The sequence below is a fragment of the Rousettus aegyptiacus genome, unplaced genomic scaffold, assembly GCF_014176215.1.
Source record: "Rousettus aegyptiacus isolate mRouAeg1 unplaced genomic scaffold, mRouAeg1.p scaffold_m13_p_4, whole genome shotgun sequence".
Lineage (NCBI taxonomy): Eukaryota > Metazoa > Chordata > Mammalia > Chiroptera > Pteropodidae > Rousettus > Rousettus aegyptiacus.
Window position 1 is genome coordinate 100,369,750 of NW_023416307.1, and position 25,596 is coordinate 100,395,345.

Consider the following 25,596-nt stretch of genomic DNA (forward strand, 5'->3'; position numbering starts at 1 on the left):
TTGTTCTTTGATAGTATGAGAAAAGGCAGACCCAGGAGGGAGGTTTATGTTGAATCTGCCAGTTAGAATTTTTTTTTTTTTTAATAATAATCTTTTATTTTTCAGTTGTCATTATTATACAATACTATATTAGTTTCAGGTGTACAACATAGTGATTAGACAGCTGTATAACTCACAAAATGATCACCCCAATGATTCTAGTGCCCCTGAGACATTGTACATAGTTATTACAATATTATTGGCTATATTCCTTATGCTATACATTCTATCTCCATGACTATTTTGTAACTACCAATTTGTGCTTCTTAATCCCTTTCCCTTTTCATTGACTCCCCCAATGCCCCCAACCCATGTGGTAACTCTCAAAATGTTCTCTGTATCTATGAGTTTGCTTCTGCTTGTTTGTTTGTTTATTTTGTTCTTTAGATTCCATATATATATGAGATCATATGGCATTTGTCTTCCTCTATTTGACTTACTCCACTCAGCACACTACTCTCTAGGTTTATCATGGAATATCTTTTTCCATCCCCTTATTTTGAGTCTGTCTTTTAGTCCGAAATGAATCTGTTACAGACAGCAGATGTAAGGATCTTTTTTTCTATCCTTTCAGCCTCCCTGTCTTTTGATGGGAGCATTTAATTCTTTTTCATTCGAAGTACTCATTGATAGATACGTAGTTACTGCCATTCTTTATTTAGACTTTTGATACATATATTTGTCTTCTAAAAGAAGTCCCTCCAACATAATAGAGGCTTGGTGGTAATGAACTCCTTTAGCTTTTTCTTACCTGGGAAGATCTTTATCTTCCTTGAATTCTAAATGATAACTTTGCTGGGTAAAGTAATCTTGGTTGTAGGTCCTGGGTTTTCATCACTTTGAATATATGTTGAGAAATCGGCTGACGGTCTTATGGGTGTTACCTTGTATGTAACTAATTGCTCTTCCCTTGCTGCTTTTAAGATTCTCTCTTTGAATTTAACCTTTGCCATTTTACCAATGATAGTTCTCGGTGTGGGCCTCTTTGTGTTCATCTAGTTTGGGACTCTCTGAGCTTCCTAGGGTTGTATGTCTATTTCTCTCACCAAGTTGGGGAATTTTTCCATTATTATTTCTTCAAATAGGTTTTCAATTCCCTGTTCTCTCTCTTCTCCTTCTGATACCCCTATGATGCTAATGTTGTTACACTTGACATTGTCCCAGAGGCTTCTTAAACAATCTTTATTTTTTTGGATTCTTCTTCCTTGTTGCTGTTCTGATGGGGTGTCCTCTGCTGCCCCATCCTCTGTCTCGCTGATTCGATCCTCTGTTGCGTCCACTCTGTTGATTCCTTCTAATGTACTCTTCATCTCAGATATTATATTCTTCATTTCTGACTGGCTTCCTATTATGGTTTCCATCTCCATCTTATTCGGTTTTTTTAAATCTCTCTTAAAGTTTTCACTGAATTAATCTACGCCTCCCCTAAATTCCTTGAGCATCCTTATAACCAGTGTTTAGAACTCTGAACCTTGTATATTGTCTCCATTGTGGTGAGTTCTTTTTCTGGCACTTTGTTTTATGCTTTCATGTGGGACGTGCTTCTTTGTCTCCCCATTTTGGCTGTCTCCCTGTGTCTGTTTCTACATATTAGGTAGGGCTCCTAAGTCTTCCAGTCTTAGTAGGGTGGCCTTATGTAGTAGCTATGCTGTGAGACCCCGTGGCACAGACCTGTGAGGGGTTCAGCTGCAGTCCAACCTCAACTACAGCCTGTGTACCTTCGGGACCACCTGGTAAGAGTCACTGAGCAATCCATATATGCAGATATGACTGCCACCAGTACTGGGCTTATAAGTGCCTCAAGGGCCAAGTCAGATATTGAGGTTGCTTAGGGCTGCTCTTTAAGAGGACAGGGCTTGCCAAGGCCAGATGCTGTTTTTAGGGGTTTTGTGAGCCTCTGGGAGATTTTATGAAAGTTTAAAGCAGAGGCCAAGACGGCCTATTCATATGGAACAAACCACTGGAAGTGACTTGGGTGGGCCCACAAGTTGGGAGAAGCAGAGTCTCAGGGAATCCCCTGGGTGGAGCAACCATGTTACCCAGGTTGATGGTGCCTTCATCTGCAGGCTAGGAGTGGGGAGGACTCGACAAAGGAATGTTGGCTTCTGTCCGCATCGCTATGCGGGTTTAAGCTCCCCCCACAGCCCTCGCCCGGAAGGCCGACAGCTCAGCTCCTCCCCATGTGTCCCTGCCGCCCCTTGAGCAGCTGCCCCAGTGTTGGAGTCAAAGCAAGCAAATCCATGAGTGAGTAAGACCGGGTGTGGGCTCTTCAAGAGGAAGGACTCTGGTTCCTGTAGCCCTCTGTCTCACTCAATTGCAACCTCTGCTGGTTTTCACAATCAGGGGGTGTGGGGAATTCTCTTCCCGACACTGGAACCCTGGGCTGCGGATCCCCAGGTGAGTCCTATACCTGTCACTCCTCTGATAGGGGAGGTGGCTCTGCAGCCAACATGGCCCTCACGGTTCTCCATTGCCACACACAGTTGTGAGAGCACACCATTTTGCGTTTCTGCCCCTCCTACTGTTTTGAGGTGACCTGTTATTTGAGGTGACCTACTTGGAGGGTTTGTGTTCAGCCAGACTTTTGGTGATTCTGCATACTAGTTGCTCTTTATTTTTGGTGTGGTTGCTAGAGGAGGCATGCACAACCTCTGTCTTCTATGCCATCTGGAATCCCATTTCTTCAGTTTGATTTTTAAGTTGTCTTCTATAAGGATAATACCCATGGTCCAGGAGCCCCATTCAGTTTGAGGCAAGAGTAGAGAGTCTAGGCAGTTGGTTATTTCTCTAGCATCGTGAGTATATACAGTAGGATCTTTATAGGTGCTTTGTTGCATTGTTAGGAATACTGTGCTTAAGAGTCAAGGATAGAGACTTCACGTGAAGTCTTCTCTAGCTCCATTCCCCAGTATGTACGCTTGTACTACTCAGTGGTTTGTTGGAACAGGATTGTTAGATAGTTCATAAATCATTCACCAATTCTCATTATTATGATTTGATGTTGAAGCAATTCCATTTTCAGTCAGTTTTAATCCTTCTGATAAGGCCAAGGAGAAAGTCTCCATTTGGTGCTAGTGTGTCTTTAATCTCTTCTGGTTGTAAGCTCATTATTTAACAAAGAAAAGAACATGGCTCCCGCTTAGGGCCTTTGTGGGCAGCAGGATCTAGCTAGAATTTAATAACCTTGGTTAGGTTGTAATACATTCATTATAAAGTTTTACTCTTCTATGAAGGGATACATACTGGTTTTCCATATGAAAAAGTGATATTAGGTTTCTTCTGAAATAGATTTATATGTTTGTCAAAAGTGAATGAATTTTTAAAATAGCGTTGGTGGAGGTATAGATGGAGATGGCAAAAATAATAAAGGTAGAAGTAGAAGTGAATGTTTGAGGCTTAGAAACTGGCTTGAGTGTCCACTGAGGTGGTATGACTACTCTTTGAGTCTTAGAATTTGTAAGAATTTCACCCCAGAGAAGAGGTGTGAAAAGAATAAAACAATCCTTTCCAATCGTGGGTCCCTAGAGCTTCTTCGGGACTGTTTTCAGTTTTTAAAATAGTTTACCAAATGAGATATAAAAGACTCCTTAATAAATGGGCATGCTTTCTCTTTCATTTATTTTGTTTTATTTATTTAGTAAATAAAGCTTTAAAAATTTGGGGTCTGTGGGGCACAAATGTAAACTAGGTACCTGCAGGTAAAACTAAAGGTGGATTAGGACAAAGTTTACCACCACAACTGGTATAAAGAAAAAAGGTATTTTTAAAAAAATCCTATTCATGGAAAGCAATCAGTAGAATCATCTTGGCATATAAAAGGGTCCCATTTGTGTGGAGATTATGTGCCTAGGTTTGGCTTGGTTTAAAGAACTGAAGGGCTCAATTATTGGCCTTCATCAAGGCAAATGGTTACAACTCTTTGGATTACCATTTAGAATTGTAAACTCTATAATCTTTTGCCAGTAGGCTAGTTCATTCAGACTTTATGAAAATAAAATACAAGTGAAGGTCAGGAAAGCTCCTAGAAAAGACTGAAAGTGCAGATAATAGGTAATTAGCACTTTCCAATGAAGATGGGGAATAAGGATGGCAGCACACAGCGTTCTTCTTAGACTTACTCATTTTTTTTCTCTCTCTCGAATTTCACTGGGATATGGAATAAGGCACTTCACTTCTCCATGTCTCCTAGTCATCCTACCCTCATGCTTAGGTTAGAGAGCATGGAATTTGAGAAAAGTCCAATCCCAAAGCACTGGAGGTAGAGTCTCTCTATGTTAGTAGTTCCAGCAATCATCAGAGTTGAGCAAGGCTGGCTTTCCTGCTCTAGGGCAGTGGAACAGCTCGAGCCTCTCAGGGCTTTCTAGGGCAGTAAAGGTAGAGGTCTCAGTGTCCCTTCCTGTGTCCATAGGTGGTGACAAGTCCACAAACCTGAGGAATACCCTTCTGCAAGGGCAGTGAACCCTCTGGAAATTTCTTCTCCGGACATTGTTGAGGCTTTGGGGCTTTGTTGGTTTGGTGAAAGGAGACTGTCAGTAGGGAGGGACTTAGGAAACAGACCACAGCACAACAAAACAAAACAAAACACAAGAGAAAGAACACTCTTATTACTTTGTGACTTCAGAGTGGCAGAACTCAGGTAAGAGCATTGGAGCAGGAGATAGGAACAACAGCAGACAGAGAAGGATAAGAAGTTTATAGTGGAACTGGTGGGGTGGGATCAGGGTTAAATGGGATGACTGCTAAAATTCTGTTATGTTTTCTAGACAGAGATGGAAATTCTAATAATCTGATCGTTACTAATATAATTTCCGGAATCTTCTCATGTGTACCGTTATTTGTTTATATTTTATTTTCAAATTTTGCTTTGGATATCCAGTAGACTACTGTTTTGCTGTACTTTGCACTGACATAGTGCAGAATTTAAAAAAATTAATTAACTGATTATAAGTGTAAAATATAGGTTACCAAATATAAATTATCAAACTGTTTTTCCCGTATGTTTTTCTTATTAAATTTTAATGAATGGAAGGATATTCTTCACACGTATCAAAATTAATGAATTTAGTAAAGTTAAGGTATCTGTAAATAGATTCAAACTAAAACTTTAATTGCAAATTGTGTACCTAAATATGATATCTTTGACTAGACATGATAATTTTTTTATACAGTCCGCTGTTTTATATGTTAGTAGACAGGAAGCAAGATTTGAAAATAAAACATTTCTTCCTAACCCTTTTATTGCTAGATATATTGACTGTATTCGCTCCTGGGTTTGAAAGATAAAATTTCTTTGATAAGCTGACAGAATGAACTCTGAGTGTATATGTAACATCAACTGATTAATTTTTATATAATCTTTTTTAAGGACAAAATTATAACCTGATGTAGTTTTACTTTTGCAAAGTGGGTGAGAATGCTACAAATCTCTTTGTGCACACAGTGTGCTTAAAGGTATCTTGGAATAAGAAACTCGGGGAGAAGGACAATTAGAGTTTTAAAAACCTAGATCAAGTATTCAGGATCTGAGTCCTATGTGACACATATGTTTCATTGATAAAAGATGAGTCCAGGAAATGAATGCAAAGTTACTCAAGCATGAAAACATTACAGTCTTTTAAAGCTGTTACAAGATCTAACTTTTAGTAGTTTAAACTTTGGATAATTTCTTTTTATATACAAGGCAGGTGTTGACTGAGCTCTCTCGCCTTATTTGGCGACTTCTCCTTTTTTATAGGGAGCCATGCTTTTTTATTTCTAAGTAATGTCACCAGTAAAGAGTTAACCAGGTTTCACTTGATTCTCTCTGGCTTATGTGATGATGAGTAATGCGAGGTTGGTAACAGCAAATTGTTGTTTATAGCCAAACATGGCATTGTGCAAACAAGCAGGCCTAGTCTCCAACTGGTTTGATTTCATGGTGGTCAGCAGCTGATCTATGTAATATACAACCTTTCTGCCTCTCTAAATGTCAGAAGAATGACTGTTTGTTTATCTTGCTTTCCTTGCAGCTGTTTACTCTGTAATGCATTTACCTCGACCTTGATTCCCAAAGACTGGCCCCTTTCTCCTCCCCAGTTCTGTTTACATTAGTCCTGCCCCTGGTGTCACCTATGAAATCTGTTGATTATTCCACCTGGTTAATGTTAAATTGCTCTTGTAAGATGATGTGTTTGTTCATAAACACAAATGCTGGGCCCCTTGTTTACTGTACCCATGGCAGCAATCCTTATTAAACAAATATTGCTTTGTTTGTGGGTGTGAGCAGCAGTTTATCCTGCAAGGTCTGTTTTTAAACACACACACACACACACACACACACACACACACACACACGGAAAAAAAAAAAACTTATATGCTAGAATTTTGATAAAGAAATAAAAAGGGGAACTTGTCCCTGGAATGTGGTTGAAACAGACTTAGGTTTGCTTTTCTTATCTTTTGCTTGGATGAAGGGGCTGAGAGATTAGCAAGTTGTTTGGTTTTTCTAAGAGATTTCCTTAGTGTAATGATATCTATGCAGTTGTTTGCTTTTTTCAGAAGGGAGAGAGCTCTCTTGAAAGGCCACTAGCTCAGTAACAGAACATCAGATGGTAGAAAACTTTGTGGAGCAAACAAGGACTTAGAAGGTCTAGGAGAAACAGTCTAGTGCTATGAACAAGTCGATCACCTTTGACAGGTACAGTCCTTTGGTTTTGTACTGTTGTGTGTGCATTGCATGTTGTTGTTTGGGCTGCGTGTGATCCTTTGTGATATATGCACTTTGTCAAGTTTGAAAAGGGAAGATTAACTTTTTCAGTTTGATGTGTTGTGAATAAATCTTGTGCCATATAAATGGAGATAGTTTAACTGGGAGGAAATCGTATGATTAATATACATTATATGTTTTTAAAAGCTACTGCCTTTATTCTTATCTGTTACTCTTACCTGTCTCGTTTTACAATGAGTTTATGCATTGTATTTCTAGTTCAGTAAAGCAGAAATTGTGTCTCTTTATTCAGCTCCATGTGTCTCTTGTGCCTTGGACACTGGGAGCCACATTAGATAAGACAGAACATTAGGCTGTCCTTTGTCGTGTTTTGCAAACAGGAGATAAAACTCAGCTCACATCATCTTTTTTGTTGTTGTTGTTGTTGTTGTTTTAATTACTGTTTGTTGCTGTTTCTGAATTTACATTGTGTTTCAATACTAGGCAGTTTCTGCCAGCATTTCCTGTAAATTATAAGGATACAACACAGACTCCAGTGAGAGTGGAGGTTGAGGGGTCATGACCTTCAACAAAGTGTGGCCTTTGTGTCAGAAAAAACCTGCTAATCTATCTGTAAGAGAAACTTTGGAGGGGGATACGTGTATGCATATTGGAGTTTTTGAAGGATAAAATTAAATAATTGTCCTTTTCATACAACAGAAATGGCAAGCAACAGACTTCTGATGGTCTGCATTCACTGAGTTGCCATGATGCTGTGAACATATTGTTCACATTGGCCACTAGAGCGATTCGGGGCTGGAGGCAAAGCGAGAGATACGTGAAGTGTGTCTTCAAACATGCCACTCATTGATTGATGTTGGGAACCTGGCCCCATATATATTAAACTACATAAAATATGGAAATTAAAGAATATATATTCTGAACTGGTTGTTTGGTCACTTTATTCCACCAGGCTATTTGTGAGAGTTCAACTGTTTGAATGTTCAGATGATTAAAGTTCAGCAGGCTGTTAGTTCTCAAACTTAAAATCTATTCTGTTCTGTGAAAATGCATTTTAATTAAGCACCCTAGAACACCTGGCTCTGTCATACCCTAAGCTTCAGAGGCTTCCTTATGGGAAACCAAACAGCCTACTACTGGAAAAGCTCCTTTTTGGACTCTGTTTACTTATTTGAGCTTGTCTGGATTGATATGCCAGGGAGTGGGTATGCATTCTCCTTTATATTTCTGTTTCCTAGAGCGGCTTCCTTCTAACCTCCATAGTTTGCCCACAGTTACTGTGATTACAGCAGTTAATCTCGTGTTTTGGTGGGAGAGAAGGAAAAAAAGACCAACAGTAGCCGAAATTCCAAAAATAAAAATTGGACATCTTTAACTTTTACGAGGGTGGGATGCTTGTTATCTGCACTTATTGATGTCTTATAGACTGCAGTGTCCAGGGAAGTTTGATTAAGACAGGTCATGAGAGTGAGACATCTACAGTTTTTCTGAACAGCACTTCTGCCCTGGTATTGGAATTCAGAAGTGCCTTTATTATAACCCTGTTCTTCTAACTCTGTTCTGAGTCATGAGTTACAGGGAAAATTAAACATCCTATTATTTACCATTTCCCATCCATCTGAATTGTCCTTATCTATATTAAATGTTCACCATGGGTTTTGGTAGAGTTTTTCATTGGTTGATTATCTTTAAATTTTCAATGACTGAGACAATTCTACTTCTATTAAGACTTAAAATGATTTAGTGATGAGTTATTTTCTGAGTTTCAGAACTCCAAAACGGCTACTCATTGCAAAGAAGTACAGGAAGTAGAGTATTTTAAAAGTAGGACATAAAAGGTGGTGGCTCACGCAAGCCCTTGCTCTAATTTCATTGAGAGGTTACACTTGGATTTTTCTGCCATTTAATCGTTTAGTTAAAAATTCAGCAGTTGTGTATTAAATTCCTACTACATGCAGGGTGTATCTGAAAAGTGAAGTTTGAGATAAAGGAATTTTGAAAAAATTCTTATGAAACAGAGGTGAAGTGGGGAAGGAAAACATTTTAATCTAAATGCTTCTTCTTCCATTTAATCGATAAATATAAAATACTTTGTTTAATTGATAAATACAAACTAATTCCTATTTGTCTTTTTTTTTCTCCTTTGAACTATTAAAGTGAGAGAGCTGCCAATATCACATGATTAACAGTGCACATAATTTCCCTCCTAAACCTCTCACCTGCTGAGGATTTCTTGCTTCACTGGGTTCCCAACGCTGTAGGTTTTCCCCCACTGGCTATCCGAGGTGCACTCGGGTGTTGTTGCCTGTACAGGTTCCTTTCCAGCACCAAGCCCCGTGTTTCCTGCGTTCTCAAAGGCAGGAGAGATGAGTAGCTCTTTTAGGACACATACACAGTACTTTCTAGGAGGGACGTTTCTACAGCTAATTCATTTCTCCTCCCACTGAGAGACCCAACTCATCACCTCCAAGATATTCTCAACCTCTACTAACCTAAGATCTGGGAAGATTCTCATTTTGCCCTGATGTCCTACGTGGCTAAATAAGTGGCCACTTTTTTTTTTTTTTAAACATGCGTTTGACGATTGCATCACCCCTGAACTTTTTCTTCCTAAGTGCTAAGTGAAATTCCAGATTTTAAAAAGATAGATCTAGATTTCTACAGTGCATGATAAAGTTGATAATGCATAAATCATTTTTAACAACAGGTAATATGAATAATTTATGGTGTTACAGTGCTATCTTTTTGATATTTATGATGGATAATGCTCAATTTTTGCCCTCATATTACTGCTTTAAATTATACCACAAGAAAATTAATGAGAAAGTAGATTTATGGGTTTCATTTGTTTGTCAATTCGGAAATTAATTGGGTGTTAATTTTAGCCGTCCCTCATCAGACCAGGACTTCAGTCTGTGTGCAGTACTTTGCATTCATTGTAGCTTACCTCCCATTTACTGTGGGTCACTAGCTTTGCATACATTAAAGTAGCCCTCCGGCTCATTCCCTTGATTACTTTTTGAACTGCCATGCATTAGAAAATTTACGCCTTTCTGTTATAATTATGAAAATTTGGTATTGGAAGATGGTGCCTTCCTAACACAGTCAGCACACTAACTTGTCTTCCTAAACTTGGCTCTTGGATGGTCTTTCCATGAAATGGGACCCCTGCCAGTGGGGGCAGCGGATAGACAGATGGTGGTGTCTGAAGGGTTCATTCACAATTTGTGGAAGTGATCTCAGATGAGAAAATAATCAGCTGTTGTCACTCTGTTTCTCTTGTTTTGTTCTTTCCACCTTTTTTTTTTTTCTTTTTTAAAGAGTCTGCTATGAAACCCCCACCTGTAAACAGTGATTCAGCATCTTGGGGCCAGTTATGGCCCCTCCATTATGCCCTTTCTTTATCTGCTTTCTTAACTCCTGAGTTTCACTTGTAATCCAGCCCCCCCTCCTTAGCCCCCTGCCGCCACCACCACCACCAGCAGCCCTTCATCTTGTCACTGCTGCCTGTTCCAGCAGCATCTTACCAGGTGAAGGGTAAACAATTGAAAGCATGTGCCACACGCTAGGAAATGTGAGGTGTCCGTTATTGTGGCACTCTGCTGAGAGGCTGACTTTCATCTGGATGCTCTCCTTTGCCCGAGTCCCAGGCTACCCTGCTCTTTGCCTGAGGTTGGGGGCGCGGAGGGGAGGGAGTGGATTTCTTTAACTGCACCTTGCTTCTTAAAACTCCTTTGAGAGTTTTGTGTTTGCCAGGTGTACTTTTTGCACATTTACAGGGAACCAGTTTATTTACCAGATAAGTCGAGAAGTATGCTTTATATCTTAATACAAAGTTTTCATTCTTATTTCCTGATTAACAAGAACATTATCATCAAGGATTTTGAATCTTCATGATGAGACATGAGTAATTCAGAGAGTACTTCTTTTAGAACTAGAGCTAGCCGACTTCCACCCCCATTCTTGTCCAGTCTATAAATTCTGCATGGGGTATAACTGATGATGAACTAAGAGCCACATGTTCAATATTTCTGAAATATAGAAATTCACATAATCTCTCTATTCTTAGAGTTATTCTCTTCCACTCTCCTTCCCTTCTCTGCTCCCCCTTCCTTTCCCCCTGCCTCCCTCTTTTCCTCCCTGTCATCCCAACACCCTCCCTCGTATCATTCTTCTCTTCCTTTTTTTCTCTCCCTCACTTCCTCTTTCCTTCCTTCCTTCATTTTTTTCTAAGAGCTTCTGTTATCTCTTCAAAATAGCATGCCATTTTCCTTCTTTCCTTGCACATGGATGAACAGTGAGAAAGAGAATTTTCCCCGTTCGATGGGGGGAGGTTCGTGTAATCACTCTGATCATTTTCCTAAAAGTGATTTTGCAGTTAACTTCTCTTCTCCTCATAGAAGTGGAAATATATTTTACAAAAGTATGTTTAGTTTAATTTACACATCCTTTCATGAACAGACCAAGTTCTTTAAGGGCATTTATTCTGCTTCATATAAATAATTGATCAGCCAAGTTAATTTACTTCTGCCTGACTTGGTCAACCTTAATTAACTGCCCTGGAATCAAGACTGAACTTTTTGTTAGCTTAAAATCCTTCACAAGCATGATAACAAGGGCTTTATTTTCCCTAAATTTTCAGCATCAACACTGTAACCAAGGAAATAATCATCATAATAAAACATTGCTTTAATTTACTATAAATACATTGGCCTGGACATTATGAATTTTCCAGAATACTTCCAGAGAGCAGCTCTGTTGGCAACAAGAATAAATAAGCATGCTAAACTCAGCTCTCATCCTTTTCTATAAGTCCCTCCAGCACAAACACCGGTCTTTTGACATCAGAAGTCTGTAATGTTTCTAAGCAAGATAGAAAGTGGGCCATTATGGCTTCCTTAAGCTTTCTGACATCCATGTGATTGTAGCATCAGCCTTCATGGGGTCATCACATGTGACCCAGTCAATACAAATACAATACAGCATTTGTATTGACTGGATCATATGTGATTTCAATAGGCCAGGTTCACTCAGGGAAGCCATACAAGAAGCCGGAGGAAAGTTTGGCTTTGTTTCTGGAGAAAGGACTTGTTAGTGAATTTGGGGTGGCCATGTCCTCTAGGTGCCATGCCTAATATTCAGGCCTTTTAGATGATTGTGCATTGTTTCTTGTTCTCAGTTTGTCATGGAGCAAAGCGGTTCATTGCTCATGGAGTCCCAGAGGGAAGGGAGGTTATACAAACTGAACACCAGGAACAGGTTCCCTCTAAGAAGAGAGGGTGCAGCATCCTAGCACACATTGACTTGCTTCCAGCTGACTCCGAAATTGTAAAACTCAGTAGAAAAAGACAAATGTAGTTGTTTGCTAAATAATGCTGACACTTTCATCTTGTATTTTAGATGGTTTTCTTTGTCTACCTGTTACTCTCTTTTCTAGAATTACTTAGTTTTCTTTTCCTTTTTCTTTCTTTCTTTTCTTTCTTTCTTTCTTTTTTTTTTTATTTACTAGTTCACTGCTTTGCACAAGACTTTGCAAATTGGAAATTCTCTGGCATTTATTAAATGGACAAGTTCGTGTCTGAAATGGGGAATGATTATGGCTTCATTTTTTCCTTAACCCACTGAGCTTTAGTTGTCTTATATGTAAAATGGGGATCACATCACCTGCCTTATCTCTCATCGTCTTGTTATGAGTTTGAAAAGTACATCAGAGGGCTTTGTACTTTGCAAAGCATGATACAGATATAAAGGCTCATTGAATGGCTTGGGATATTCCATAGAAAGAAATACTGCCTATCCAGATATTGCTAGGAATATTCTCAGACATCAACACTCCTAATTTTTCACATGTGATTTTCCAAAAGCTTTTGCTTCCTGATTGGTGTGGGAGATTATGGGAAATTTTAAATCTTTCAACCTACATACTGCTATTAGCACTTGACTAATTAAGGACATCCTCAGACCAAAATAATCCTTTATGCAATTTTGGTCCCAAAGCCTGCACTCTCACAAACTCGATTCACAAGCCAAGCTGCTTGGCTTGATGCCTGCAAAACTTGTATCGAAGAACTTGGCAGTCTTCTTTGGAACTGCACAGAGCAAAAAGCCGTCTCATCAAGTTGTGGATTGGAGATTGTTCTTACTCCACTCACTACGATAGTGTCAAACCAAGGCAACAGAAACAGGGCCAGTCTCTGAGACACCTGTTTTTAGGTCCGAAGTCCCGATGGTCAAATGGTTTGAAAGCCACACTCTACCTGCAGCTCTGCTGCACAAAGACAGGATATTTGGCTGACTATATCCCATTCTGAGGACAGGTATAGATTTTACGTATAAGCAACATTTTTTTGTCTTTTGGGGATCTAGTCCCTGATATGGTTAGGCTTTCCAGAAGGTAAGAAGTACATATATTTAATAATATTTTTATTTTTTCTTTAGGTATGCTTATTACATATTTTATAATATAATTCAGTGGATTTCCTATTCTAAGACAATCATTCTCTTCATTAAATACCTAAACACTGCCTTTTCCTTAGCTTCTGTACCAATGTTCAAGTTTGAGGAATAAAAACTCAGACATTGGAAAAAGAAATACCTAGATTTCACAACTTGATTGCCTTTTTTGGTGATGAACAAGATACTTGCATTGCCTGGTTTCTAAATCTTAGAAAAAGTTTTGGTTGTTTTCTTTTTCTTTTCTTTTCTTTTCTTTTCTTTTCTTTTCTTTTTTATTTTCGTTTGTTTGTTTGTTTGTTTGTTTGTTTTTGATAGATTCTTTACCCTGCAGACTGTAAGGCTATGAATGCAATTTTTAAAGGACTATAATTACTGGAAAGTTTAATATAAAGAAGTAAGAGTGAATCAGCTGTTGCTTCTGGGTTTGTTTCCCACCTGTTAACAAAAAATGCCATTCTTAATCCCCTTCAGTATTGGATTAACTTTAAAGAATATGTCTTCTGGATCTATGAAGTTTATGCTCAAGCTGGATCATACTGTGCACTAAAGGAAATGAAGAAAGATGTGCATTTTTCTGCCTTTAATTCTTCCATTTGTTTTTGTCTGTAGAAGAAGCCTATAGAAAAGAGACTTAAACCAATTTCTAGCAAAAAGGCAACCTTGTCTTAAATGTCCATAGTATTTAAATTTCCATGTTGCTACCTATTTCATGTATAGGGGAGAAATCTGTAGCACTGGTTGTACGTATGTCTTTCCATTTTATCTGACCTTTTATCTGTGATTGGTATTTCACAGGAAAGTTTTCATTATTCAAGCATATCTCGGCTTTTGTGTTTGAATTGTCAACTTCCTTTAGCTACTGTTGTTTTTCCTTTTTGAGTTCCTACTCTACGAACTTGGAGTATGGATTATCCATTTTCGTTGTGTAGTCCTCACGGTACCTCAACTTTAAGAAGATACGTGGTTAAGAGCTGTGACATGAGACTGAACTTGTTCTACTTCTGATTCCACCATACTTAGCTGTGATACATGTTGGGCAAATTAAAACAACTCCCCTGGAGCCCAGTTTCCTCATCTGCAAACTGGAGATTGCAATCGTCATCAAAACTAAATGGGAGAATGTCTGTAAATTACCTGCAATAGGGCCCGGCACAACACTGTTGCTAAATAGATGGTAACAGTTGACATTAGCAAATATTATGTCTTTTGTCATAATGGGACACCTTTGCCAAGAGCTGAATTGGCTCCCTGGGATAATAGTTTTGTACCTACAGAGTATAACAAGATGGAATGTAAAATGTATTTGTGCAGGTGATATTCTCTAGCTACTTATCTTGGGCTATATTTACATATATCATTATATAATTATAATTATAATTGTTATTATTAGATGTTTAGTACTTTCAAATTCAGACATTTTTTTGGTCTGCCTGGGCAAGATTTTCTCCAAAAGAAATATAAGAAGGCCCAGACCTTTCAAGCCAAATTAATGGTTAGTAATCCAGCATGAGAAACGTGTAAGTTTGAATGCGATTTTCAAGACTATTTTAAGTAGAAGACAAAGATCAAAGTCTAGATTCATTTAGCTTCTGAAAAGAGGAGGCTTGTTTTTCCTCCCTAAAAGTGGCCTATCTTAGAATGGCCACTTTCGAAGAGTTTCAGTACCTGAGTAATACTGAGGAGTACAAATCTTTAAGATGGTTTTTGATTTTTGTCTGTCAGGGTTTACATCACAAATTACCTCAGGGACCTCCTGGTAATGTGTGTCATCTCTTGATAAACTTAAATTGGAGAGTTTTTCCCTAAGAGTGTCATCACCACAGAGTCTCCATACACTAAAATTTAATGTTTTACCTAATATCCTGTATAGAATGACTTATTGGCTTTTGGGCAAAATATCGAGATATGATTATGGAAATTTAATTATAAATTCTAGGTCCACCTGAAGTATTTATTTTTTCCAAGGGGAAAAGATAACATATTTAAAACATTACTGCTAAAACTTGAATTTGGACCGATAGTTCCATACTCAGAAACTAGTGGACTGGACCATTAACGGGGATAAACTGAGTGAAAGAAAATGACAACTGTTTATAGATTTTTGGCAACATTTAAAGCAGGGCCCTTCTCCTTACATACAACAACTGTTTTAACAGCTGCTTTTTTCTTTTTCCCTTTCTCCCCCACTCCCTCCTGAAAATCCTTCTATCAGGTTTTTGAGTCATGATGCAAGAATCTGGGCCTGAGACAAAAAGCAACGGTTCAGCCATCCAGAATGGGTCGAGCAGCGGCAACCACTTATTAGAGTGTGGCAGTCTTCGGGAAGGGCGGTCCAACGGAGAGACGCCAGCCGTGGACGTTGGGGCGGCCGATCTGGCTCACGTGCAGCAGCAGCAGGTACTGTGCTCTGGAGTCAAACGTGGAGTGTGGTCCATGCCAATGATTTGACACTTAACCACTGTGAATATTTTATGCTCACTTGACTCTCCATCTGACTGTAAGCAGTATCTTTTCGGGTCCCGCCGATTGGTTTAAGAGACTAATTCGCAAGCCTTTGGGATTAGGAAGTCTTCAGAACCCACTCTTGGGGAGCGGTTGTTGGGAATGGGATTGAGTGGACCTCTGGCTATTCCCTCCCAGCTCTCAGTATGTCAGACTAAAGTTTAACTACTTGGAATAAAATTAACCTTTGGAGAAATAGTATACAATGCTTTAATTAAAAAAAGAAAGAACTGACTTATTAAGCCTTATGAAGAAGGAAACAATAAGGAAAGTATAAGAGATTAAAAAAAAAAAGGATAGAAGAGAGAAAAGGGTAGGTGAAAAGGAGAGTAGAAACAAATGGAAATACAGGCAGAATTGGGTAACTAACAGTCAAAAAAGCAATAACACAGGCATCAGTGTAAGAAGTTGCTTCCTGCTACCTGTAGGAATTTAGAGGTATGGGCCACTTACATATGTTTCTTACATACATATGGCTATTGGCATGTAGCTAAATCCTATTAATGTTTTATATTATCTCTACTTGGTGGCTCCCCAGAATGCACATGAATTGGGACACACTCATTCCTGTTATATTATTTTGCAGGCATGTAAGTGGGTACCTGTGAGTGACAGATAAAATATTTTGAGAGGTAAAGGTGACCCAGAAAATGGTGTTGTGTGGCCAAATTGTTGATGAAAATTCAAATAGGTAAATAGCATTTGCCTGAAGGCAGGCATTGTTTTCTAACCTCTCTTGGAATCAGGTTATATTATTAGTTTTTGTTAAAGATAATGGATCGTTTTTGTTCCATATTAGTCTTTGATTCATTTATTCAGTACATAGTTATGGTGCCACTTGGTAAAAGGTGGAAAAAAGAATGATGCATCTTTGAGCCTTTCTGAAAGAAACAGAAGTTGGGGAGTGAGGGAGAAGAACTGCAAATCTCAAACGTTTTCTTGGAATCTGTATCAGAGAAGCAAAGTATCTGTTTGTATCTTAGGGATATAGCCTTTGGCAGGCTCTAAAGCATATTTTATTTTCTTTTTGCTAAGAATTTTTTAAAATATAAGGGATTATTAGATTCTTATTCCGGTAGAAATTGGTGGAACCAACATGAGACAATAGAACCTGTCAGGAGAGAAAGAAACTAAGACAAGCTAAGGTCTTAATTCAGAGGACTTTGTTTAAGTGATTTAATCTCTCATTCATTGGCAGCCCGCACCTGTTTGTATCTGCACCTTGGGCTGGAATTTACGATGTATGTTGTGTATAAACAATGTGCATTTAAGTTAGTACAAATGGCCTAATTCTAACAAATGAGATTCTTAACCAAAACCTATCAGTAAGTAGTATAAGGGTATCGATGTATTTGCTCAGGTGGTGTTTCCAGATATCGATTGTTTATTTTGAAAATAAATGGTATTTTAGAGTGCCATTTTCTTTGTCCTTACCATAGAGGCCAAAATCAACTGTTTCTTTATGGAGTAGTTGAGGTGGGACTATTGACCAATGTGGTATGAACCCCAAGTACTTAGTATTTAGAACACATCAATTAAATAAATGGAAAATTAACTTCTGTATTTTATTTCAAGAACAGAAAATCATTCACTGTCTCAAAGGAGTAAGCCAGCCAAAAACTTAATATATATGCCACATGCGCGCACGCGCGCGCACGCGCGCACACACACTCCTATAACAGCAATGACACACTTACCTTACAAAGAAAGTTAAGTTATAAATGTGCATTTTAACAACATCTTCCTTAAAAATCATCAGGAGCAAAATTAGTCACATCTCCCCTCTTTATTCTGGCTGTGACCACTTTGGAAAATACGTGTTAATGGGTTTTTGATATCAAGGTCAATATCTTTGATTGTACTTCAGAACTCTTTTTGAATATTTTTTTAAAAATTGGTTTGTTTTCCATTGATATATTTTAGGAAGAAAGAAAGCAGCGGGTCTATCTTTGTGGCTCAAACCTCACATGTTGTGGTTGGCCAGCCTTTTCTGGTCTTTTAAAATAAAATACTGACAGCTGTTTGACTCCCCTTAGTGTATGATGAGGCTTTTAACAGGTTGTTGGGGGAAAAGAAAGCCTGTAGTTAAAATAAGAAAAAAAAACTACAGGATTCAAAAACTTTCACAGGACCAGAGTTATCAGGCTTGTCTTCCAAATTGAAAACTGCAACAATTAAACAGTTTGGAGAAATCTGAGCGTCAACGTGATGGACTTGGGTCGTTTTTGTCATTTTTATTCTACAGGTTTTTACTTGAAGTGAGAATACCAGCAGTGAGAAAATCACAGCCATGCTGAATTCATTACTGCGGTAGTCACACAAAACCACGGATAAAATTTCAATAACTGCAGGCCACAGTTGAGTAAACAGTTGCACTGAAATTTAATTCCTGTTGACTTTTCCCCCATTCCTCGCCAGGGGCACATTCTGATTCTGTAGTACAAAGACAACAGGGGTTATAGCTTTGATTAATGTAGGACAGTGGAAGAGAATTAGAACTGTAAAATATGTTAGAAGTCCATGGAACAAAAAGATCTGGCTTAAAAGGGCTTGATATAAAAACGAGTTAATTATGCTGTCTGTGAAACTGAATGTTATAGGATTTTCCAGTTGCACCAGTACAATCATTGATGACATAGGAAGAATTTTTACCTAATGCCAGGATTTAAAATAAATAAATTGAAGCCTTTCCATGTTTGGTCCATGTTACCAAAGATTTACAAATGATAGCATGTGCCCTTTCAGAATGGAGAGTTTTCCCAAAGATTCACTGTGGAGTGACTTCTCTCCTTGGTTTGGTCTATAGAATATCTAAACCATATCCAAACAGAGTTGTGTTTTTTAAAAATTACATAGCTGATAACTTAGAAAATGAGGGAAATCTGGCTTTCTCTTAAAAAATCTTCCCTTAAAAAAATCAGATCTGCTCACCCCGGATCAGTATTCCTACAAGGGCAACAATCATTGGGAAATGAATTGCTGCTTAAGTCAGGGAGCTTGCATCCCTTGGGTTGGTCCCACCCAGCAGCCTTGCCCATTTGTGCCCTCCAGGCAGTAGAGTTGGTGATTCTGGTCTGGAAGATGCCATCATCACTCAAAATCCATCAACCAAGGAGAGGTGCTGCCATTAGCTGGAGGAGCCCACCAACCTACTCACAAACTGTCTTCCTTCCTCAAACTAATTGCATTTATTATCTCTGTAATGTTTCAACTCTACTTATATCTGGGCCATGAAACTATTACAACAATAGTTTTCTAATAATATAATTTGATAGAGTTTCCGAACATTTTCTTTTAGGCATTGAGTAATTCTTTACCCGATACCATAACTGCTTTTTATTTCCTATTATGCCTGCCCCATTTCTAGGCCTGTAAAAGTTCTATATTGGATATGCACTACTCCATTATGAAACTCCGCAACAAATACTATTACCAATTACTAAAGTTTTTTCTTAAAGAAAGGATTTTAAAATGTCCAGAGCAATTTCATAAACTGTGTGGATTAATGCATTTTAAAAGTCTTGAATTTTAGAAAGCAGAATTTTATTTCCATATTGCTGCAAATGAGAGCTTTTTCAGATAAGCATATTACATAGAGCATAATGTTTAGAAGTTTCTCCATATACAGCATATGCTGTCAGGTCAATTAACAGAATGCATACTAGAAAATGTTTATTCAATAAAAATGAATAGCTGTTAAATAAAACAGCTATTTTTTAACAACATTCCATTTAATGATGGGTTTTTGGGGTTTGTTTTTTTTGTTTGATTTTTGTTTTGGGGGTTTTTATAGTACTACTGGCAATTTTATTGTCTGCAAATCAGTGTAGGGAGAGCTTTAGTTGCTGTGGTGTTGAGGTGTGGCTATCATTTTCTGTGGGGGGGGGCAGTTTAGAGATAATGTGTGAGAAAGACAAAAAAAGAAACTATATATGGAATTTGAACATGTATTATTTAGAGAGTATAGATAATTGACATATTTACTTCATATAGCTTCTTTGACATTTGGTTTAAGATACTGGACCTTTTAGCCCAAAAGGTAGTGGTACTTGTTTCATGTTAATCATGTAAAAGAAAGAGACAGAATGCCAAATGACTGTGTAGGAGATAAAGAGAGGTGGAAAGAATAGAGAGCTTCTGAAAAATCATGAAAGGGAAGAAGGAAGACTTATTGGGTTGAATCTTGCTGATGAGCCCTTGAAGGAGCTAAAAGATTAGTCATTACACAGGACGAGAGAAGCTCAGAGAAATAGCATGAGTGTGGTAGGACTCAAGAAAGTCTAGTTATGTACATTCAAAGGGGATGTGGAAATACACTGCCAAGGAGGCTGGGGGACTCATGAGTGTATATCCTGCGGTTCTCTGAATGTGAGAAATGGAATCATAATGACCAAAATGTCAGTGTTTTAGTATAATTCAGTACACAAAAATTTAAAATTCTTCTCTTTTTTAAAACGACACAATAAATCCCTTCATTTAGTTTTTGTCACCCAAAATACCAGTAGGTATTGCGAAGAAGTAGGAAGTTGTTCTGCCAAAATTTCCAACTTTAGTTGCCTCTGTGAAAAACAATGCCTGGAAGAAATAGGTGTCAGTGTTTGGATGGGCAATATGCTTATGTGAAAGGAGCCATCTCTTTGCTTCTCATTCTTACCCACATTCCTAAGGGGAACCATGTTAAATTCCAGTGACCATCCTTTGCCTTGTTTCTCACTCCATAGAGAGAGGCTTGAGTGATTAAGTGTGGATCTTATAGATCCATACTTAAGACTGGGAAGCAATAAGTAATTCAGCTTTGCTATTTTTTTCCTTTGAAAAGAGTTGCTTATGAACTTTGTTAGGAATGCTCTCAAGTGGCCTTTCCCATTGTAGCTGCCAGGGACCATATCTGAAAGGAGGGTCTTTTGATGCTATGGGAAGGGAAAAGATGGTCAGCATATTTGTGTCCTAAAAGGGAATCTTCTGGAAGGGATTGTAAGAAAAGATATTATTATTTATCAAGTGCCCTTACAGGGCCAGGCACTGTGATAGAAGCTAAAACTTTCCTCCACAGGTAGAAGGAAAGCTATAATTTTAAAGAAATTGCTCTGCTAAGATATACTCTTTTTTGGAGACGGCATTAAAATGTCATTGAAAATACTGATGGGCGAAACTATTCTGTGGGAGTCATTGCCACCAAAACGTTAACAAAAATGATATAAACAAACTGACACAAAACTGAGATAGGAGTTCAGATAATTCTGACAAATAATGAAAAATCAGCCACAACAATAACAAATTCCCACTTTTCTCAATTCGTTTTGTGGGTCTTTCTGGAAAAGGCATATTTCACCTATTTCACCCTAGATGCTAAACTTAGTTCTCTCTCTACTCTGTTAGTTTAGACCTGCCTTCCATCAAAATATTGTTGTCAAAGATTTATGTAACATGTGATGTGAGCCTTGAATGAAATTCTTTCAGGTTTTGATTGTTAAACAGTTGTGTGTCATTAATCTCTCCATTGAAAATTAAGATGGCACGGGAAACAAAAAAGAAAAAAAGAGCCATGTACGTAAAAGAGCATGGTAATAGAAACTCAGATGCCACATTTCATTATGAGTGAAGTCTACCCTCTTGACTTTAAGCAAAAGCGTTGCTGCTTTGACAAAGTAATTTTAAGCCTTGACCTGTGAGCTAATAGTAATAATAAAAAAAAATACTTGCTATCTCTTGTCTAATCAGAAATCTCTTTTTGAACTTTTAGGAGGTATGACTTTAATGGTAATTTGTTGACAGATTAGCTTCGGTGATTGCAAAGAGTTTATTTTGCAAAACTGGCAGGCTCCTATCTGTTCTCTGAAGGCAAGGAACCTACTTTGCTGTTTTGCAACTGTTCGCTTTTATTGACAACTAGTGCTGAGCAGGCAGAATTGGTATGTTTGTGTAATGTAAACCTATAGCTCGCCTGATGGAGTCTAGTGTACTCTTAGGTAGTGCATAGATTACTTGATAAAAAGGGTTACAAGGTGACTGCTTTTATGACAAAGTAGAATAGCAATATAAATTCAAGTGGTAGATGGAGCCACAGAAAGGAAGTTTATATAGGGAATTGAACCCCATATTAGAAAGTTTCTTTTCATCACTTGGTCTTTGAACTCAAATCTATTGTAATTATGAAGTGTTACTTGTAACATTCCAGAGACCCTTTGCTAAATACTGTGTTTGATTTGGTTCAGAGAAATTCAACTACATTTTTTTCCTTCTCTCAGAAGAAAATGTGGTAAAGAGAGTTTCACATACTGGCCTAGTCTTTGCTTTGTTCCAAGTGAGCTAATAAATATGCTGCACTGGAAAACATGTATTAATTTTGTTCCCTAGCTTTGGTTAATTTATTCCTTTGTTTGCATATTCTTTCATTCAACTGATATTTGTTGTGTATGCCTATGTGTAAGTAAATATGGGGACCAAAATGATGTGTGAGGTGCTGGGAAAGCATGGGAGGACAACTGGGAGTTTATTTGGCTACAGCCTAAGGAGAAACTATGGAGCAATGGGAAGGTGTTTGGAAGGCAAATTGGGTTAAGCCTGTGGGAGGCTTGAGTTTTTAAGCCAGGGGAAGTTTCAAAGCAGAAAAGAAAGGCCACAGAAGAGGAGGTATACTGAAAGTTAAGTAGAAGGTTGGACCTGTCCTAGCTTAGTAGAGTTATCTGAGAAATTAATAGCAGTGACAAGGTTATTCCAGTTGGTCTGGAATTTAGTAATGGGGTGACCCTCACCTCATTTAATTGAGAGTACCCTGTTGTTGACTACCCTTGCTCCCTGCATTTCTCCAACTACATTTGAGTCCCTTGGTGAACTGTAAGCCCCATTAAAGGCAGAGATGGGCCTTTCTCATTTCATGATATTCAACACAGAGCACAAGGTCTTCCATAGAGCAAGTTATGGGACAGTCTCTGTGAATGAATGAAATAGGAAGAGGAAGGTAGGCCTGGATCAAGAATGACTGCTGAGGGGAGTATTGGAAAATCGACGGGGACTTTTGAATTAGGAGATGTGAGAACATCCGGGAGTGGGAGTTATAAAGCATGATTCAGGATATCTAACCCGAATGATTAGCAAAGTGGTGGCACCATGAACCAAAAAAGAAGGGCATTAGGAAGAGAACCAAGTCTCTCTTCTACCTGTCACTAGTTGAAGTTATCGTGACATGATAAAGAAAGCACAAACATAATTTGTAAATAAAGGATGGCCTTAATTTGGAAAGCCCTTTTTTGAAAGGCTGTTTAAAGAAAGAACACCCTCTTATATCACAAAAGCTCACTATTTTGATTGTGTATATGTATGTTTATTCAGATTAAAGTTATCCAGTATTTTCCCTTCAGCCTTTTCCAGTTAGTAATGAACATATCTTCCAAAAGTCACGCGGGAAATGCCGACAAACCGTGTGAGTTCCTATCGATCATGGAGTGGACTTATCCCTTTTAGAGAACAAAACTGCGATGTTAGATCTTCGATAAAGTCTTTGTTTCATATTGACACAGCCTCTTAGAATGAATTTGTTTTTTAAGGTGAAGGGGGTGCATGTTGTTTCTTTTGTTGGAAAATACAATGAGTAATTATGAAACAGTCGGTGCTATTGGAAGACTCATTTACAAGGGATAGATTAAACTGCTTAGGGATGTCAAGGCCTTGTTTGTATGTTTAAGTTGAGCCCTCCATAGAGGCATTGGGAAGGGAGATCTGTTCCCTTTAATCCTTCTGAGAGGATATTTTCCAGTATCTAAATAACCCTAAGGCTCTCCTTGAATTAACTTTTTTATCCCTATTTTTAGACCGCTCCTTTTAGACTCTACCCAAAATAAAATTAACTTTCTAAAACAGATTCATCTTTAGCAAAGTTCCTTAAAGTAGACCATTTATTACACAATTTATCATCCATACAACTGTAAGGAATTGTCGGTATCATAGTCACTTGTCATAAGAGGGATAGTGTCAGCTGATCTGAAATCCCTGTTTTTATCACAGTTTTATCACTGTACCTTCTCTCCTTTCCAACTCCTCTCTCTCCACATTGAAGGGAAGGTGACATGATGTCTTCTTAGTCATTCAAATCCAATAACTTTTAATCTGAAGGTTAAGTAGTGAGATATAAACTAAGAGATGATAATATCAATTTTATGTTCACTGAAGGGCACAATATACCTCTTTCTAGTAGAGGGAAAATTGTGCGTAAAATGTCTTTTGCTTTTCAACAGCAGAGCCATGCCGCTCAGAGCCGAAGGAAGAAAGAGTTTTCGAAAAATTTAATAAAATAATATATAACATTCTAAAATAAGGCAAAAGTAGCCTTTTGTTATTATAGTTATTAAGTATTAATTTTTCAAGGTTGCATGATAAGAAGTAGTTCCATTTTTATAGCCTCTTGTATTGACTCTTGTTATCCTCTCTACGAACTCAACAACCTTTTGCAAGGTTAAAGACTAGGAGAGAATGACATAATGCTCATTCTTTCCTGACTATTTTTGGTCCTAATGTGTATGATAAATAATATGGTGATAATATTGCTTACCTTGCCTCATTTTTTTCCCTCCTACTTGTGATATTTCCATTTCAATTCAATGGGAATTCAACATCCAAAAGGACTAAGTGAAAATGACTTTACAACACGCATTTTTATTAGGATCTTCTGATTATCTCATTAGATGTACACTTGTCTAAAAAACACAGACTTTGTGCTGTGTAATATATGTGTATGCATCTACATTTATATAGAGACTTTACTGTGTCATTAACATGTTTTAAAAGGGGAAGGCATCATGCATAAGCTGAGTATGTGGTAATCATGTTTATAATTGTCAAGATTATATTCTGCAATAGTGATTCACAGTTACAGTTGTCAAGATGGCATTCTGCAAATAATTTTAAACTCATCTAAGCTATTCTTTTAGTACCTTCATTGGGTAGGTTTTAGGTACAAAGCACTGTATTAAGCCTACAGACTATACCAGGGATTGGTGAACTGAACCAGAGGCTAAATATGGCCAAATTTGTCCTGCCACTTCTTGCTTTTTTTTTTTTTTATATAAAGTTTATATTGAAACCCACCCACACCCACTCTTTTTACTATTATTTATAGCTGCTGTCTTCTTAACACAGCTGAGGTGAGTTGTCACAACAGAAAATGCATGGCTCACAAAGCCTGAAATACTTGTTATCTGGTCCTTTACAGAAAGATTTGTTAAAAGCTCATAGGTACAGAGAACATTTTGATGGTTTCCAGATGGGAGGGGGAGTTGGAGGACTGTGTGAAAATAAGTGAAGAAATTAAGAAGTACTAATGAGCAGTTATAAAAACAGTCACAGAAATGTAAAGTATAGCGTAGGGAATATAGTCAATAATATTGTAATAACTATATATGGTATCTGATGGGTACTAAGTTTATCTGGATGATCACTTCATAAGTTATATAAGTGATTAATAACTATGTTGTACACCTGAAACTAAGCTAATATTGTATGTCAACTATAATCGAAAATTTTTTAAATTATTATTTTTTTTAAGTTTTTGACCCCTGTATTAGTAAGTTGCAGATGTGGCAAGACTTGCCTTCAAGAATCTTAGACTCTTCCTTTATAGTGGTAAAACTAAGGGATAATTCATCATTCTTTTCTAAACTATCCCTCAAAAAATTATCACAAATTAAGACTTTGCATTTTCTGGTATGGTAACTTAACTTGTAGGTTTTTTTATACCTGCAGAGTTTCTTTCTAACCATTTAATTGAATGTATCTTACAAATGAAAAGTTTTGGCATCATTGGTGGTTAAAGAAACAATCAGTTAGCCTACCAGAGAAACGGATGTTGACCACTGAGTGAGTCACTCAAGGGCCAATGTCCTTGGCTATGGTTCAAT

The 25,596-nt window shown here is 37.8% G+C and overlaps 1 protein-coding gene across 5 annotated transcripts in view; it reads left to right on the plus strand.

Moving 5' to 3' along the window:
* Nucleotides 1-25,596, plus strand: part of FOXP1 (forkhead box P1) — a 477,086-nt gene that overhangs the window by 245,509 nt on the left and 205,981 nt on the right. For 4 of the 5 annotated variants that reach the window (XM_016141476.2, XM_016141480.2, XM_016141479.2 and 1 more), the window contains one exon: nucleotides 15,414-15,598. In XM_016141476.2, coding sequence (XP_015996962.1) covers nucleotides 15,425-15,598 — 174 coding nt within the window. In that variant the 5' untranslated portion in view covers nucleotides 15,414-15,424. Of the gene's footprint in view, nucleotides 1-5,053; nucleotides 6,716-15,413; nucleotides 15,599-25,596 lie in introns of those variants that run through there. The other variant, XM_016141478.2, reaches the window with a different exon arrangement.